Below are 17,959 nucleotides of genomic sequence, written 5' to 3'. Positions count from 1 at the left end.
TACTATATGTAAAATAGATAATAAGGACCTACTGTGTGTAGTGCAGGGAACTCCACTCAATACTCTATAATGGCCTCTATGTGAAAAGACTTAAAAAAATGGACATATGCCTATGTGGGGCTTCTCAGGTGGTGCTAGTAGTAAAGAACCCGCCTGGTAGACAAGATGTGGGTTTGGGAATTTGCCCTGGAGAGCGTGGCAACCCACTCCAGGATTCTCGCTTGGAGAATCCCATGGACAAGGGAGCTTGGAGGGCTACAGGCCATAGCGTTGCAAAGAGTCAGACGCGACTGAAGCGACTTAGCATGCACGCATGCATATGCGTATGTATAACTGATTCACTGCTGTACACCTGAAACTAACACAACATTGTAAACCAACTATATTCCAATAAAAATTCATTTAAAAGAAAATAAAGTAATGACAGCAAACACTGTGGAGGATGAAGACAAACTGGACCATTTATACTTCATGTGAGTGTACAGGCACTCTGGAAATCAGCAGTTTCTTTAAAAATAAAACATGAAACTAAGGTACAACCTCCCCCCAAATATATATAAATAAAAATTCTAACCATCATCGGAGCCTTCAGTGAGTCTTAATCTTTTTGTAATGGTAACATCAAAGATCACTAATCACAGATCACCACAGCAAATATAATAATAATGAAAGCTTGAACTATTGTGTGAATTACCAAAATGTAATTTACAGATGCAAAGAGTGCAAAAGTGTTGCTGGAAAAATGGCATCAGTAGACTTGCTTGACACAGAACTGCCCAAAACCTTCAACTTATTTTTAAAAATGCACTATAAAATGAAGCACAATAAAACAAGGTGTGCCTGAATGCTTCTACATACATGTCCGTATTTGATGGCAGTGTTATTTTTGAAAAACACAAATGGGCCAACAGAACACAGTGATGTAAACGAATATAAGATACAAAAGTATGACTTCCAACATCAAAAAACCCTTGCATATCACTTCTCATTGCCACCTCTTATTCTAACTTAAAACCTAGAGTTTCAAACACAGAATAGAAAACATAAAGTGTATAAAACCTGAAGCTTGCAATGAGCACAACAAATCAAGGTAAACAGTGACATCTTCTGTTAAAATTTGGTATTACACTCCAACTTCAATTGACCCTTTTGTACGGAGGAAAGATCTGAGAACTGAAAAGTATGGAAAGTATGAAATCATAGGAAAACCCCTGTGATTCAAAGGCGACGGTAATAGGGAAACAGACAAGAGAACTCCAAGTATGCAAGACACTGCTGATCTGGTAGATTTAAATCTCCATATTCATGTTTGCCCCAAGGGTTTTAGCTTCTAAGGCTTCTTTGATGAAAACACAAACAACTTTTAAAATGCAGGCTAAAACAGAACATTCATTTAAGAAAAATGTTATAGTCCACTATGCTAGAATACAGGTACATGTTCCCAAATCGCATACAAATGGCAACCATGAATCCATTACCCCGCCAGAGGACTTTTCCTCACTCCCTCCATTCCCGTCTAGGTCAAGGGTCCCACTGTCTACCTGCTGCATTTCACTACTGAGTGACTCTCAAGTACTTCAACCTTCATGAGATGATGGCACTGACATGGGAGAGCCCAATCTGTCCTTAACTCAGAATGTCACTGTTCACTACATAAAATTCCCAGAGAAGCTCTTTGGGTTTACAAATACATACCCTTAGTGTCTGTGTTTCCATTTTATCAAACTTTCTTTCTTTTTTAAAAATATTTATTTATGTGGCTGTACCAGGTCTTAGCTGTGGCATGGCAACTCTTAGTTGCAGCATGTAGGATCTAGTTCTCTGACCAGGGATCGAACCCAGGCCCCCTGCATTGGGAGTGCAGAGTCTTAGCCACTGGACCACCAGGAAAATCCCTCCATTTTTTAAAAAATAAAATGTGTGGTTTCATGGGGCCAAACGTGACTACTTCCTTCATGTTCTATGAGTCAGGATGCTTGTATAAAACCTAAGCTGCGCAACAAGGACTACATCAAAGTAAAAATCCACAGGCAAGGATGAGAAAGTACACTTTTGACCTTCTGTTAGAGTTTCTTTACACTGTGGACAGTACATATCCCCATTCCTGCCAACTTAAACTGAACAAATTCTTCCCCCCATCAGTGTCCAATGGTCTTAGTTCAATAAGCAGGAGAAATGCATAAATCACTTCACTTGCTTTATATATATATATAAGTAGGTTTACAGAAGATAAGCTTTAGACCACATCAAAGTGGTACTCTACATTTAAACTTTAACTGTTCTGAAGAAAAAAGCATACCTTAAAGCAATTGACTAAATAAATACATACAGATTGAAAGCTACTGACCTCTTCTTAGAAGAGATACTTTAAGAAACTACTCCAATATTTTCTGCATTTTTCTGTAACAAACTCACTCAAAAAGCCAGCTTCTTACAAATAACAAATCGTTATAAGTAATTTGCACCTTTCATGTATTAAACAGTTGGCCTAATCAAGCTACTAATCAAGTGACCTCCAAGATTAAGACTGAAACTTACAGCTTTATGAATCTTGATTATAATTGAAGGAAAATCCCATAATTGGCGAAATGAATTGTCTTTGCATGCAAAACTGATGAAGAAATAATAGGAAGCCGATATCAGAGGATCCAAGTCAGTTAAAAAGTTTTCCCAAGTAAGACTCTTCTGCATAGAATTAAAGGTCTGGGTTCAAATCAAAGGCCTGCATGATCTTGGGTAAGTCACTTAATCCCTCTGCCCCTCATTGTTCTCAAATGTGTTGTTGCTGTTGTTTAGTTGTGTCCAACTCTTTTGCGACCCCATGGACTGTAGCCTGCCAGGCTCCCCTGTCCATGGGATTTCTCAGGCAAGAACACTGGGGTGGATTGCCGATTCCTTCTCCAGGGGATCTTCCTGATCCAGGCATCAAACCCGTATCTCCTGTGTCGGCAGGTGGATTCTTTACCACTGAGCCATCAGCGAAGCCCTCCCAAATGTACATTGAGATAATTCCTAACTCAAAAAAGTTTTCTACAAGATTTAAAATCCTAAGAACAATTTCATTTTAAGGTAAGCCATTTAGTCTGAACACATCATAAATCAGGCTAATTTTTCCTTTGATTACGGCCCACAAAAAATTTACTCATCTGACAACTTTCCCTCCTGAGGCTTTCCTCTTTTTTAAAAAAAATTTATTTTTAATTAGAAGGTAATTTGGAGAAGGCAATGGCACCCCACTCCAGCACTCTTGCCTGGGAAATCCCATGGATGGAGGAGCCTGGTGGGCTGCAGTCCATGGGGTCGCACAGAGTCGGACACGACTGAAGCGACTTAGCAGCTTAGCAGAAGGTAATTGCTTTACAATGTTGTGTGCGTTTCTGCTGTACATCAACATGAATCAGCCACAGGTATATATGTGTCCCCTCCCTCTTAAATCTCCCTCCCACCTCCCACCCCATCCACTCCTCTACGTTGTCACAGAACACCTGATTTGAGCTCCCAGCATCACACACCATTTTTCTATATTCCATATGTATGTTAATACATGATACTTGTTTTTCTCTTTCTGACCTACTTCATGCTGTATAACAAGGTCTAGATTTATCCACTTCACTAGAACTGCCTTTATGGCTGACTAATATTCCATTGTATACATGTACCACAACTTCTTTATCCATTCATCTTGTCGCTGGATATCTAGGTTGCTTCCACATCCTAGCTACTGTAGACGGTGCTGTAATGAACACTGGGGTACATGTGTCTTTTAAAATTGTGGTTTTCTCAGAGTATTTGCTCTTGGAAAAGGAAACAGCAACCCACTCCAGTATTCATGCCTGGAAAATCTCATGGACATAGGAGCCTGGTGGGCTACAGATCATGAGGTTGCAAAAGAGCCGGACATGACTTAGCAACTAAACAACAAGGTATACGCTCAGTAGTGGGATTGCTGGGTCATATGGTAGTTTTAGTACTCGTTTTTAAAGAAATCTCCATACTGTCCTCCATAGTGGCTGTCTCATTGAACTCACAATAGAGAAAATACATGTGCACACTTACTGCTTTTTAAAAAAATATCATAGATCTTTAGTGATGGAAAAGGTCACTGAATATATAACATTTTATTTTTGAAGGATATATATATACACATCTTAATACCTCCTGAAATTGACATATGACAGTTGCCAGCAACTTACAGCTATAACTGACAGTGTCTTCTTTCTTAGCAGTACAAAAAGTAGTGGTAAATCTTAAAATCGAGGCTATCTTAGATTTAAACATGGTATCTGGAATCCCTAGGCAATTTCTCAACTAGGCAGTAAGCAAATAAAAATCTGAATAGCTAGTCTAAAAGTATGTGAACTATAATATGTGTGTGTATACACAAAAAATTCTTCAAAATATTAAAATTAAAAGAGGTACTGGAATTTAATTCCTTTATAATTTTTTATGGTTGTATGTTCTTTTTACAGGTTTTTTTAATCAGAAAAATTTACTTTTCATTCCGAAGAAAAACTAGATAGGGTGTGTTAACACTGTTATGGCTGTTCATATATCCAGGAAAATTTAATAGTTCATGGAGCATTTCTTTAGGATAAGTACAGAGGCTTATCTGGTGAAGATCACACTAATGTTATTGCTACCGACGCTACAAACAATTTTAAATGCCTATTTTATGATTATATCAAATTGTTTTATAATATGCACATGTAAATATCTTCCACAACAAGTTGATGAATTATTAAAGAGGGTAGAAATGTTACTTCAAATCAACAAAGTATATATGGTTTTCCTAATTTCTATTGTTTAGTAGTAAATCTACACAAAACATCACATAAAATAGAACAGATAATTTTTTTCTCTATGGGAAAATTTACCTAAATGTTTGCTTTAATTATGTTCAAGATCTCAACACTTTTTATCAGTTGAGGAGTTCAGCTTAACAATCCTCTAAGATCTAAAACTAACAGGAAAAACTAGCAATTCCTTGGTGGTCCAGTGGTCGGGACTCCACACTTCCACTGCGGGGGCACAAGTTCAGTCTCTGATCAAGTAACTAAAATCCTGGATGCTGTGTGGTGTAGCCAAAAAAAACAGAATTAAAATGTCAATGTTCCTACTGCTTCAAATTGCTCTATGACTATAAATATACTTAAAAAGAAAATATTAAACTCCCTTCATTTTTTAATGAGCTTTCTTTTCAAAGAAAGAACATTCTGCACAAGTCTCCAGAGTAATGAAGTAGAAGTCATAAAGCAACAAAACTGATTTTTATGTGTATGTGTGTGGGCAGGAGGATTCTTAAGAAGATCAAAAACAGAAATCATGCCCTGGACTGTGAGCCTCTAAGCAACAGCATATTAAAGTCAGTTATATTGACTAGAATTAAGTCGCAGTGTAAATCAGCAAAACAACTTCCGTTAAGTAAAAATCCAAATTTTGCATTTAAGCAAGTCTTTAATTCAAGCAAGATTTTGACAAGTTAAAAGGAGTTTATAATTACAAAGTAATGTCATGATATATAAGCACAAAGATTTTTAACAGGATAGGGAAACTGTCTATGATGATACTTAAATAGTTGTCCAATCACCAGCAGGACTGATAAAAATGGGGGAAAGGTCAAAGACTTGGGTCAAATAGATGATTAACGAAAAGAAAGGAGGCTGAAAGTTAAATGTACATAAGTGGTCCTTATTTCCAAATGGAAGTGTAAACATAACGCAAGTTTCTACAAAGATGCCCTACAGTACTGATTTATGAAACAGAAAAAGATCAGACATTCATTCTAATCCTTGAAGAAGCTAGGGAAAAAATCTATTATTTAAGGAAAATAGTAACTCTCAGAACTTACAATGCCAACATGCAACCAGAAAAAAGGCAACAGTATGAAGTAATAAAAATCAAACATATGGATGATGAAATTCACGTGAAAAGATGACATGGATTTTGGTTCACCCCACAAGCATCAATAATGCTTACTCTGTCGATATTCTGAAGCATTTGAGACCTGTGTGACACAGATAGAGTGACTGTGACTCAAAGGTGGTTTCTTCAATGTGCTAATGCTTGCACTCCAACACGCTTTCTAAGGGACAACTGCTAACCCTCCTTATTACTTACAACTAACTCCAAATGCCTAGGACTCCCTTGCAAGTCAATCTAGCGCCAGAGAGGATATCTGCCACCAGTAAATAGAAGATCCCCTAAGTCCCAAAAGCAATTCCTCAAGGGGGTTTTAAAAATCCAGAAAACCGAAACTAAATCAAAAAAACTTTAAAATAAATATTGAATCGCCAGTCTATGTCCAACGCAGGATACAGCATGCTTGGGGCTGGTGCACGGTGATGACCCAGAGAGAAGTTATGGGGAGGGAGGTGGGAGGGGGTTCATGTTTGGGAACGCATGTACACCCGTGGTGGACTCATGTCAATGTATGGCAAAACCAATACAGTATTGTAAAGTAAAATAAAGTAAAAATAAAAATTAAAAGAAAAAAAAATTAAATATAATTAAAAAAAAAAAAAGAAAAAGAAAAAAAGATATAGGCTTTGGGGGAGAATGGATACATGTATACGTATGGCTGAGTCCCTTCACTGTTCAGCTGAAACTACCACAACATTGTTAATGGGCTACATCCTAATACAAAATATAAAGTTAAAAGTTTGAAAAAAACTAAAATAAATACTGGCGACTGTATAAGGCAACTAGTTTGAAAAAGACAATATTCACTTGGATATAAAGTACTAGGGAAAATATTAGAAAAGCTCGGTACCATGTAAAATGAACATTTAAGTATAGTTTGAAGAGCTTCAAAACATATAGGAAAACCTACAGCAGCCATGGGTTCTTTTGGTTTTGTTTTTTATTTCAGCAAAATATAATGCTTCACAATAAATTCATGTTAATCTGAATTTTAGAATCCATGTAGTTTTGTTATTTATTAATATAGATCAATTTTGATTCTTGTATAAGATTTGTAAACAAAAGGAATTTATGCACGGTCAGTTAAAGCTGATACACATAGGATGCATATCATAAAAATGCCATGTTTATTTTAAACATGTATGAAATATACTTACACAGTAGCTCTTCAGTCTGATAAAATCTACAGTCATAGGAATGGATCTGTCACTATTTCTGTTCAGTGCTTTGATGTAATCCAACAGGTCGGCAAAGAACTTATAGCCCCCCTTGAGCACACAGAGGGCCACAATGTGATGGCCACCCATCTCCTTCATCACATCTCGAGCCAGTCGTTCAGTCCTACAGAAATTAAAATCAATTATTTAATAGAAATTAAATTATATTATTTAAAACAAAATTTAAACTTTATGGGAATTCCCCGGCAGTCCAGTGGTTAGGACTCCATGTTTTCACTGATGAGGGTCTGGATTTGATCCCTGGTAAGGGAACTTAGATCCTGCAAGCCAAAGGGAATGGACAAACATATATTAAAAAAAAAAAAAAAAGGAGGTTCAAGTCAGTAAACCTATGGCTAATTCATGTTGACGTATGGCAGAAATCAACACAATATTGTAAAGCAATTAAAAAAAAAAGAAAAAAAATAAGTTCAAAAAAATATGAATAAATAAATAAAATCAACGCATTACAAATGTAGAAAAAAGGATTAAGCTTCCACAAAACACTTTCTCTGCCCCCATGAAGTCTATCTGTGCTCATAAAGCAAAGGTAAAAATTTTAAAAACCTTCAAAATCCATGTGTACTATAACATCTATCATGAAAAAAATTTTAAAGCAAATTAAAATAAGATACAATTTTCACCTATCAAACTGGCAAATTCTGATAATACAATATTAGAAGAGATGGTGAGGAAAACAGCACTCTCATATACCATTGGGAGTATAAACTAATATAACTTTCTGGAGGATACTTTGACAGTATCAAAACATTCAATAAACACCTTCCCCTTGGCCCAAAATTTCCCCATGGATAAAGTTAATTGCCCAAATATCTGTAAAAGGATGTTCCCTTCCAGTATGATCTGTAAAAGCAAAATAATGGAGACATCATGCATCCATCAATAAGAACTAGTTATATCCATTATGGTACAGCCAGAAAGTGGAATGCCATGCAACCTTTAAATATATTTTAAAGGTTGAGACAGCACCAGATGTACTAATCTGAAAAAATGTCCAATAAATTGTAGATCTATACAACAGCAATACTCATGTGTTAAAATATATGGTATACATACATAGACAGTGAGTAGGGAAGAAATGTGTACAGGAGACTGAGAGACCTTTACTCTTCATGTTAAGCGTCTAGAGTCAGAATACTTTAGAATATAGTTATACTAATATTATAATCTTAGAATAAAAAAGAACAGCCAGAGACACAAGACAAGCATTTAAATAAAGTGAAGTTTTTCACTGAAATTCATTTAACAGAAAAGTTTCAAGCTCGTGTGCATAATAATCAAAATATGACCTTGCCTTCCCATGATTGAGCCCCACTCCATTACCCTGTTCAGGGTTGAGAAATCAAAGACTTTGTGACTAAAGTTCATTCTTCCAGTTTCCCTTCAATATTTACTTTATTCTTCTCCATACAGATTCCCGGTATTCCATGACTTATACTGGGTTATTCGTAAGTTTTCCTCCCCTCCCTTTTTTGTCAAGAGGGCTTCTAAAATAGAAAGCATCAATTATGTGAAAAGCTGGCCTAGTTTATGTTCAAATATCAACTACTTAAAACAGCTGCTGACACTAGAAATTAATATAAGAAAAGACAAAATTCCAACTTGAGATCATACTAACCTGTCCATAATTAGTCCATGAGGAATGAACACCTTCTCCAAATCCTCAGCATAATGATTGGGTATACAAAATAAATCTAGGTCATAACCTGGTTCATCATCGCTAATCTGAAAAAGAAATACAGCTGTGTTAATGAGAGCATTTCAGGATACAAACACTTGACTGGATTTAGATGTTTAAAAACCTTAGCTTATCACAGAAATTTAGATATTATGAGATATCTTGTGTGTGTTAAGTCGCTTCAGTTGTTTCCAACTCTGTGACCCTATGGACTGTGGCCAAGAACTTTCTGTAACTTCATAGGTACAATGAATTGTAGTTATAGAAGAAATCAACCACATGTTTCAGAGATGAACAGTTAAGATTACAGAAGTTGAGTGACATGAAAATTTCTTTAGCTCAGCAGAGAAGAAAAACTAAATAGCTAAGACAAATATGGCAAAATCTTGATAATATTATAAACATAGGTGATAAGTATATGGAGATCAATTATACTTTTAATATGCTCTCCACTTTTGCATGTTTGAAAATTTAGTGAAAAATGTTTAATACACTATAGTCCAACAAGTTAAAATATCACAGTGAACAAGAAAAACTGATATGCCCTAACTCAAATCAAAATAGTCTCATCTCACAGTAGGGAAAAAAAAAGCCCACCAAAGAAGCTAAGTGATTCCTTAAAAACCCACGCTTGTATAAGTCTGAGATTGTTATAATCAACTCATGAGGAGTCTTCATATAGACTCCTAAGATTGACATAGACACTCTAAGATTGTTTGAGTAGGACCACATATTGGTCATCTTGGTATATCCAGGTCCAGGAAAATAAAATATTAATAACACTGAGGACGTGGTTCCTGTGGTGGTAAAATATACTATGACTACAGCTTTCTAAATTTTATATATGAACCTATACACACAGAGGACTTCCCAGGCGGTGCTAGTGGTAAAGAACCTGTCTGTCAATGCAGGAGATGTCAGAGACACCGGTTCGATCCCTGGGTCAGGAAGATCCTCTAGAGGAGGAAATGGCAATCCATTCCAGTATTCTTGCCTGGAGAATCCCATGGACATAGGAGCCTGGCAGGCTATAGTCCATAGGGTCACACAGAGTCAGACACAACTGAATTGATTTAGCATGCATACACTCAGAAAAACTATAATAAAATCACAAAAACCTTTATCTTGGGGAGTGGAGTTATAGTGATTTTATTTAGCTATATATTTCAAATTGTCTTCGATGAGTATATATTGCTTTTTACAAATTCAAGTCCTCATTAATGAGTTGTGGTAGTATGTCTTTTCATATATAATATGAAAAGCATAGGGAAATTTTCTAAGATATGTTAAAACCAAATCTATAAATAAAAAATTATAATAGAAATAAAAGGAAGACAAGAAAAAAAAGAAAGGTTGGTATGCAAGAATATACCAAACAATGGTCAACTGTAAGAACTAGGGACCTGCCACTTTCTGCACATTAGTCTTGATTGGGTTTTTTTTATTGTCAATTTCACTTTTAAAAAAATTATAGTTTCTTTATAATTTCTATTTGGCGTTATATTTAAAACTTTTTCAGCACCTGGCCAGTTAGCTCAATTGGTTAGAGTGGTGCTAATACAGTTTATTCCAAAGACACCAGCCAGAATTATAATATTTTGTTTCACATTTTATTCAAGATGGAATATCTTCCAAATCCCATTCCAGAAGCTGATGACATGAACTTTGGCAGTTGGCAAGAAATATTGGTCAAACCATAATTCATTCTTGCCAAGTCAGTTATTATCTACTGAGCATCTCCTGCTCCAGTCAGCACTGTGTTAGGTGCTCAAGGACAAGTAGCTTGGTTTTCAATAAATTTAAAAAAATATATTTAAGATGCATCTATTATCCACAGAATTGCTAATTATATTTTAAGAAATCTGAAGTTCATGTCTTTCCTTCAGTCCCCAGAGCTCTGAGTTTTCCAGACTTTGGTGGAGTTTCAAGTGCTGTCAGACTGGTAGTAGCTGCATGCCCCTTCTGTCTGGCGCTGTGGCCAGGAGGCTGCTGGTCATTTGGGCAGGTGGATCGGACATGTCCACGGGCAAGGTCCAGCAGCAGGCAGAGCACAAGCACTCGCTGGGCACGCAGTCTGAAGTCAATATTGGTTTGTTTTAAAAACAAACATGTATTACTTTCATACGCAGGGGGGAAAATCCTATTTTGGGTATGGGAGAAAGATTATGCAGATCCTCTAGGGTGAAGTACTAATGTGTCTACTCAGCATTCACATCAGGCTTATTTCAGAAGACATTACTACTAAAAGAATGGGAATGGGACATCTGTGACACCTACAGGAGTATTTTGAGTATTATTTTTATAATGCTTCATAACAAGCAAGGTATTGCTTTTCTAAATTTTATAAACTGAAATCTAATGAAAGTTTTGGGAAAAGGAGAGGTAGACCTTGCTAGATCCTATGAGAGGATAAACATTCATGTCAGGCTTGTCAGACTAGATCTGACAAGAATGAAAATGTACCATTTCAGAGTGCTTTAAAATCAAGATCCAGAGCACCAAAATGGCTTCCCTTCCTCCCAGTTACTCACTGCTGGGTCACAAGCATAAACCAGGACCTACCCAGTACTCTGAAACACGCAACACTTTCACAGAAGACTACTGCTTCTGTGAAAATGGCTCAGTATCTGGCTATGGGTTTTGCATGCATCCTAAGAACTTCCAAGAGTTCTGTTTGTCTCCATCAAAGCTAATGAGAATTCTGCCCAGAGTTCATCCCAGACATGCAGTCTAACACAGACAGATCAGCAGGGATATACCCCCAAATAGGAATTCTCTCTGTCAACATGCCGAATTCATTTCCACCTCAGGGAATTCCCTGGCAGTCCAGTGGTTAGGACTCCATGCTTTCACTGCTGAGTGCCCGGATTCGATCCCTGGTCAAGGAACTAAGATCCCTCCAGCTGCGTGGCATGGCCAAAAAATGAAATTTTTCAACGAATTTTTTCCAATTCAAAGGTTTTATTTTCAATCAGTACTATTCTATTTATATATCACATTCAGTGTAAAAGGGTGGGTTTGCTATTTGAAACATTAAAAAAAAATACATCAATATAACTCTTTCCAAAAGGCAAAAACAAAATTCATAAAATCTGCATCACTTGAGGTACTTTAGACACAAATTCACAACTTTGTTATAATTCACTATAAATATATGGGGTTGCCATTTCCTCCTCCAGGAGATCTTCCCAACCCAGGGATAGAACTAGTGTTTCCTGCATTTCCTGCATTGGCAGGTGGATTTTTTTTTTTTTTTTTTTACCACTGAGCCACCTGGGAATCTCAATGTTAATTGATTCATATCTGATATGAATTAACCCCATCTAATATGGATTAGGTAACAATCCAGTGGGTACTTTCATAGGAAGGGATCATAATATATTTAATTAAATAAAAATGCATTCAGCATCCACCTTGATTAAAGCACTATGCCACAGATTTTGTAAGGATACAAAGATGATTATAAATTGAGAGACTTCGAAGAGTTTATAATCTAATGGAAAAGACATATATATATATACGACTAACTATACAGCCCATTAAAGCTTATAATCTGTACCATATCTAATTCCACAAGCCCACAAATGTGTGATTGTCAAAAGTGCTTACACACACTAAAGATAAATGGAACCCAAGGTCACCTAGCACCAATGACTACTTCCTAAAGAAATATTAAGCTTAAAGTATATGATAAAGTATTATATTCTGTTGCCTAAATTGCAAATTGAGTAAATTAGACTGGCATGTCTCTGGCACTGAATTAGCACAGCCTTCTAAATCAACTAGGTGACAGAAATGCCCAACTTTGTATATCAGTATAAATTACGTGTTATTATTTGTAGCTTGGTGTTGTGTGTCTGACAGTGGTTACTACCAACACTTCCTAAAAGAACTGTATTAGTCTGCTCTAACAAAAAATCATAGACTGGGTGGCTTAAACAACAGTAACATTAACTTATTTCTCACTGTTCTGGAGGCTGTGAAGTCCAAGATCAAGGTATCAGCAAAGTAGGCTCCATTATGAGGCCTCTTCTGGCTTGTAGGCAGCTATCTTCTCCTGACTATGTGCGTGTTGGGGGTGGTGCAGGGCTGGAAACTCTGGTGTCTTTCTTCAAAGACCAAGGCCCCACCCTCACGACCTTATCTAATCCTAATTACCTTCCCAAGGCCCCATCTCCAAATACCACTGCTTGGGGGCGGGGGGTGGCTAAAGCTTCAACATGTGAACTTAAAATGGCTCAAGCTCACAAAGAAGCTTCTGGATGGCTTTGGGAAGGGCCCAACCCCAAAATATTTAGGGGAGAACTCTGGAGGGGCTGGAAGTGGTAAACAAATGAAAATGTAGTTTCTCTACACCTTTCCTACTATGATTCACAGTTCAGCCAGAAATGGCCAAAAGACAGGTTATTAATAGCTCTGAGACACTTACCATTTACTCAGTTTGGAAATCTGACTGCATCTCCTTAGAGCTTTAGAAGGTAGCTTTCAAATTCTAACTTATCTATAATAAACTTGTTAATGGTAAAATCTACAAGGCACTTTTATTAATATGAAAGATTACTGAAAAATGTAACATTACTATATATCTTTTGTTTAGGACCAAAGTCAATCTTTTACTATCATAAATTATCAAAATTATTTTATTTTCCAGTAAAACTGGAGCCACAAATTCTTAATAATTATATGTGTCACATCTATAATAATGGTTTTCATACATGAAAAATACTGTTGTTTGTACTTAAGATGTCTAATTACAAAGATATATTATCTAAAATTACAGTAAGCAAGGAAATTAACTAGAACTAAGATAACACATGCAACATCAATTCATCATCTGTGAGCTGGATGTCTTAGGTCTTTTTGTGATCCAAAAATGACAATGTTTATGGGTCTAAACAAGACTAAATGGAAGTGAGGAAGTGAGTTTTAAAATGTGAATTTAAAGGTGTACAATAATAGATAAAATACATTTTATTTTATTCTTAGTAACCAACAATATAGGCTTTCCAGGTGGCGATAGTGGTAAAGAATCTGCCTGCCAAGGCAGGAGACCTAAGAGATAAGAGTTCAGTCTCTGAGTCAGGAAGATCCCCTGAAAGAGGAAATGGCTACCCACTGCAGTACTTTTGCCTGGAGAATCCCATGGACAGAGGAGCCTGGCGGGCTACAGTCCACAGGGTCACAAAGAGCTGGACACGACTGAAGCAACTTAGCACGCACACACCAACAATAATTCCAAGCTTCCAGAATGAGCAGAAATGACCAGGTGGCATATATTTACCTTTGATATTCAGACACTTCAAAACTCTCAAAAAACACCAAAGCAGATATGTCATACCCTTGGGATAATTTGTGATAACTCAGGGTATCTTAAGACCAAAATTATGAACTATTGATGCATTTATTCCTAAATGTGAAAATAGTTTAAGCTCATTTTCCAATTTTATATCAGCCTTACAAATAAATTACATATATCACTTGCTTGCCCTCCCTTCTAATAGGTAAAGAATTAAAAGCGTTACAAGAATCTAAGGCTTACAAGAATTAAAATCAGCATTCTATTCAACTCAGGGATAAATTATTACCTGCTTCTATGTAAGCGGGCCCATAACTACTATCCAAATGGAAAAGGACATGCATTTAGCCAACATTATCATCTTTCCTTTCCAGTGTGCATAGTAGAATAATAGGCATGTTAACTCTGGTCAAAATATATGCCTATCAATTATCAGAAGCACAGTGCTGAAGATAGTAGTTCACAGCAATTTAAAATGTTTGTCTGAATTCTTATTTGAAGCAAATTTTTCTAAATATCAGACATTTGGCAGCCACTGGTAGGAAAATAACAGTCTCGATATTAACGATGGTGGCTGACAATTTGACAGCATATAAATCTTACTGATGCATATAAGATACAATTACAGAGGAAGAGGACACCAGCACATCCGCATCTTTAGCATCTCTTCACACTGGGGGTAAAAATGACACGGCCTAACTACTGCCCAGTGCACTACAGAAAGAGAAAAGAGCTCCAAGACCCTTCTTCCCTGTTGATCTGGTTGGTCCTTTTGTCTTTTTCCCACCTCTTGCCTACGGACTTTCTGTGACACCTAGATATAAAAAATGGACGGAAAAAGTTAAGATGACTCTATAGGATGCATGTCGCACTGATTAATCAATTTGTAGAATGAAACTGCCAAATTCAACTACTCCATTTCTCAGCGGTCATCAAGGATAATTTTGGTCGACACTGTCAGCCTCAACCCTGTTGATAAAATGATAGTGTTGTGGACCCCGCAAAAGCACTATTTTATCAATTCTGTGAAAATCTAGCAGGGTAAGATTTAAGCCCAGTTAATAGGGATTACATTTCTAGCACTGCTGCTGTTAAGTCGCTTCAGTCGTGTCCAACTCTGTGTGACCCCATAGACGGCAGCACACCAGGCTCCCCCGTCCCTGGGATTCTCCAGGCAAGAACACTGGAGTGGGTTGCCATTTCCTTCTCCAATGCATGAAAGTGAAAAGTGACAGTGAAGTCGCTCAGTCGTGTCCGACTCTCAGGGACCCCATGGACTGCAGCCCACCAGGCTCCTCCGTCCATGGGATTTTACTGAAGTGGGCCATCCTGAAATGTAGAAGATATTTTATCCACATAATATATTTCTGATGCTTCATAATAACCTGCAAAAATTCAGAAGCTTGTTCTTTGTTCAAGTGTGTCCAAGTTTACCCTGGTAGTTTAGAGACATAGTTAGAAGTAGCATGGGTCTTATCAGGCAGATCTGGGGGTCAATTTCATCTGATTGATATTGGGTAAGTTATTTCATCCATCTATGCCTCCAAGGTCATACTAGTATTTATCTACCTCCCTCAACCTCCCTTGGAATATCTATTATGTATTCTTAGGGCATTTATATTAGATAATGTTGTAAAATATTTACCTCAATGCCTAAGACATAGTATGTACTAAATAAACACCTACTACTGTCACTTTGAACTTAAAAGTGGAGAGGTTAAGAGCAGACTCTGGGGCCAGATAGCTTAGATTCAAATTCTAGTATTGATGGGTCATCTTGGGAAAGTTACTTAACCTCTCTGAGCCAGGTTAATTTTTTAAATAAACATCAAACCAATTAATATGTATAAAGGGCTTAGTAACCTGCACATAGCAAGCACTATTTAAGTGTTTGTTATTGCTAACATGGAGACAATTTCTGGGAAGGAAATAAAAAAGGGAACAGGAATTTGCAAACCAAAAACACAACGAATATCTTGATGTTCAAACAAAACTAACAGCCAGTTATAGCAAAAATAATTCACTGTATGCTGGGGCAAGCATTGAATCCCAAAACTTAAAACCAATCATCCTCTTCAGCAACTGAATAAAAATAGCTGAGTACCTACTATTAGCATCATGTTTAAGCACATGGGCGCTTGATAGAGACCTAGGTTTGAGTCTGAGCTCCTTTCAATAAGTTCAAAGATTTAGAGCCTAAAAGGATTCAAGGATTCCATATGTAAAATGTAAACCATACTGTAAAATGATAACCATACTTCTGTTACAGGGTTGTTTTGAGGACTAAATAGGGATAGGCAGGTAATGACAATGATAAATAGGATCCCAGGGCAGACTCCATTAAGAGCACTGCTCTTTAAGTCACAAGGCCTAATATGAAATAGAATCCTTTCTTTTTTAGGGCTCAATGGTTTATTTAATTTACTCCTCTAACAGAAAATCATTGAGAATTTCTTACGTGCAAGGCACTGTGATTCCTGCCCTTGTGGGAGAGACAATCAACAGGTAATAAGGTAACTGTTAAAATAATAATAATAGTAATAATGCAGGCTAAGGCATTTAACTATCGAGAGAGGGTTGGCTCTTTTAGCAAGATCAGAAGGGGAGAGCAAGGGGAGGGAGCAGCTTGGCTTCTTGGAGAAACAAGAACCAATGAGGTTGGAGACAGGATACCAGAGACGGATTATGGTACCAATGTCCTTGATGCTAAGGACCAGAGTCGCATTTTTTTGTCCCCTGAGACATCAAAGAGCAACGGATTGGGATTCAAGCATATCTGATTACGAGGCCTGGCTTACCTCTGGGCTGTGAGAAAATTACCTAATATCAGTTAACTATTTTCTACGCGTGTAGGCATGGTTACCGCTGCCAAGGCTGCCGCGAGGATGCAATGAAGCAATGCGCATTCCCACAAATATTCATCATAGTGTTTGCAGAACTAAGTGAAAATACCAGTCCCCGCATGCCTCCCATGTGGTCGTTTCCATGACCCGGGGCCCTCTCCGGAGCTGCCCTGAGGACCTCACTCCCACACGCCAAACCTACAGAGAAGAGCCTCTCCTAAGAAAGCCCCCACCCTCACCGCGCCTGATCATTCCCGAACTGGCCCACGGCCCCTCCCCATAGCACGCTCGCCAGCGGCACATGTCAACCAAAACGCCATTTCCACCCTCTCCTCCCACACGCAACCCTCTTTCCCGGGGCTCTCCGGAGGCGGCCACCCCGACCTCGCCGTTCCGTCACCCCAACGCCCCGGCGTGACAAGCGGCCGAACCCAGGAAGATGCGGCCGCCCCCCTCCCCGCGACCCCGGGCCAGCCGAACCCAAGCCCGCACTGCGGCCCCGCGGCTCGGGGGACCGGCGGCCGCCGCCACGGGCCTCGCGGGCCAAGCTGCTCACCACCACGCTGGGGCTGCGGGCCGCCATAACGGAGCCAGCTGGTGCGCGGGCTGCAGGCAGTCTGGGGAGGAGGAAGCCGCCCAGGAGGCGGAGGCACGCGGTGGGCGGTGCCGCGCGGGAAAGCCACGAGGTCTGCAGGAGCGCTCTCCACCGTCGCTCAAAGCTCCGGAGCAACAGGCCCCGCCCCGCCCCGCCCCGGGCCGCCCGCGCGCGCCGCCGGGGGCGCCTGCGGGTCTCCACGCTCCGGTGGTGGCCGTGGGAATTTTCTTCCCAAGGAAGCGGAGAGTCGTCCGCAACCTCTCTTTTGCTTCCCCTCAGTCTCTGTCCAGGCGGCCCCCAAATTCCCAGACCTGCCGCCGCCCTCCTTTCCTCCCAGTGGCCCTAGGTTTCTGTCACCAGCGCCCCCTTCCCAAGACCTTGGACTGCATT

At 38.6% G+C, this 17,959-nt stretch overlaps 1 protein-coding gene across 1 annotated transcript in view; it reads right to left on the bottom strand.

Moving 5' to 3' along the window:
* Window positions 1-17,592, bottom strand: part of HPRT1 (hypoxanthine phosphoribosyltransferase 1) — a 30,951-nt gene extending 13,359 nt beyond the window's left edge. The window contains exons 1-3 of the mRNA XM_068962096.1: window positions 17,531-17,592; window positions 8,776-8,882; window positions 7,077-7,260 (exon numbers count right to left, since the gene is read on the bottom strand). Of these exons, the coding sequence (XP_068818197.1) occupies window positions 7,077-7,260; window positions 8,776-8,882; window positions 17,531-17,557 (318 nt within the window). The 5' untranslated portion in view covers window positions 17,558-17,592. The remainder of the gene's footprint in view (window positions 1-7,076; window positions 7,261-8,775; window positions 8,883-17,530) is intronic.
* Between the last annotated feature and the right edge of the window lie 367 nt (window positions 17,593-17,959).

Source organism: Capricornis sumatraensis, chromosome X (assembly GCF_032405125.1).
Source record: "Capricornis sumatraensis isolate serow.1 chromosome X, serow.2, whole genome shotgun sequence".
Lineage (NCBI taxonomy): Eukaryota > Metazoa > Chordata > Mammalia > Artiodactyla > Bovidae > Capricornis > Capricornis sumatraensis.
This window is presented reverse-complemented; position numbering and strand designations above follow the sequence as displayed.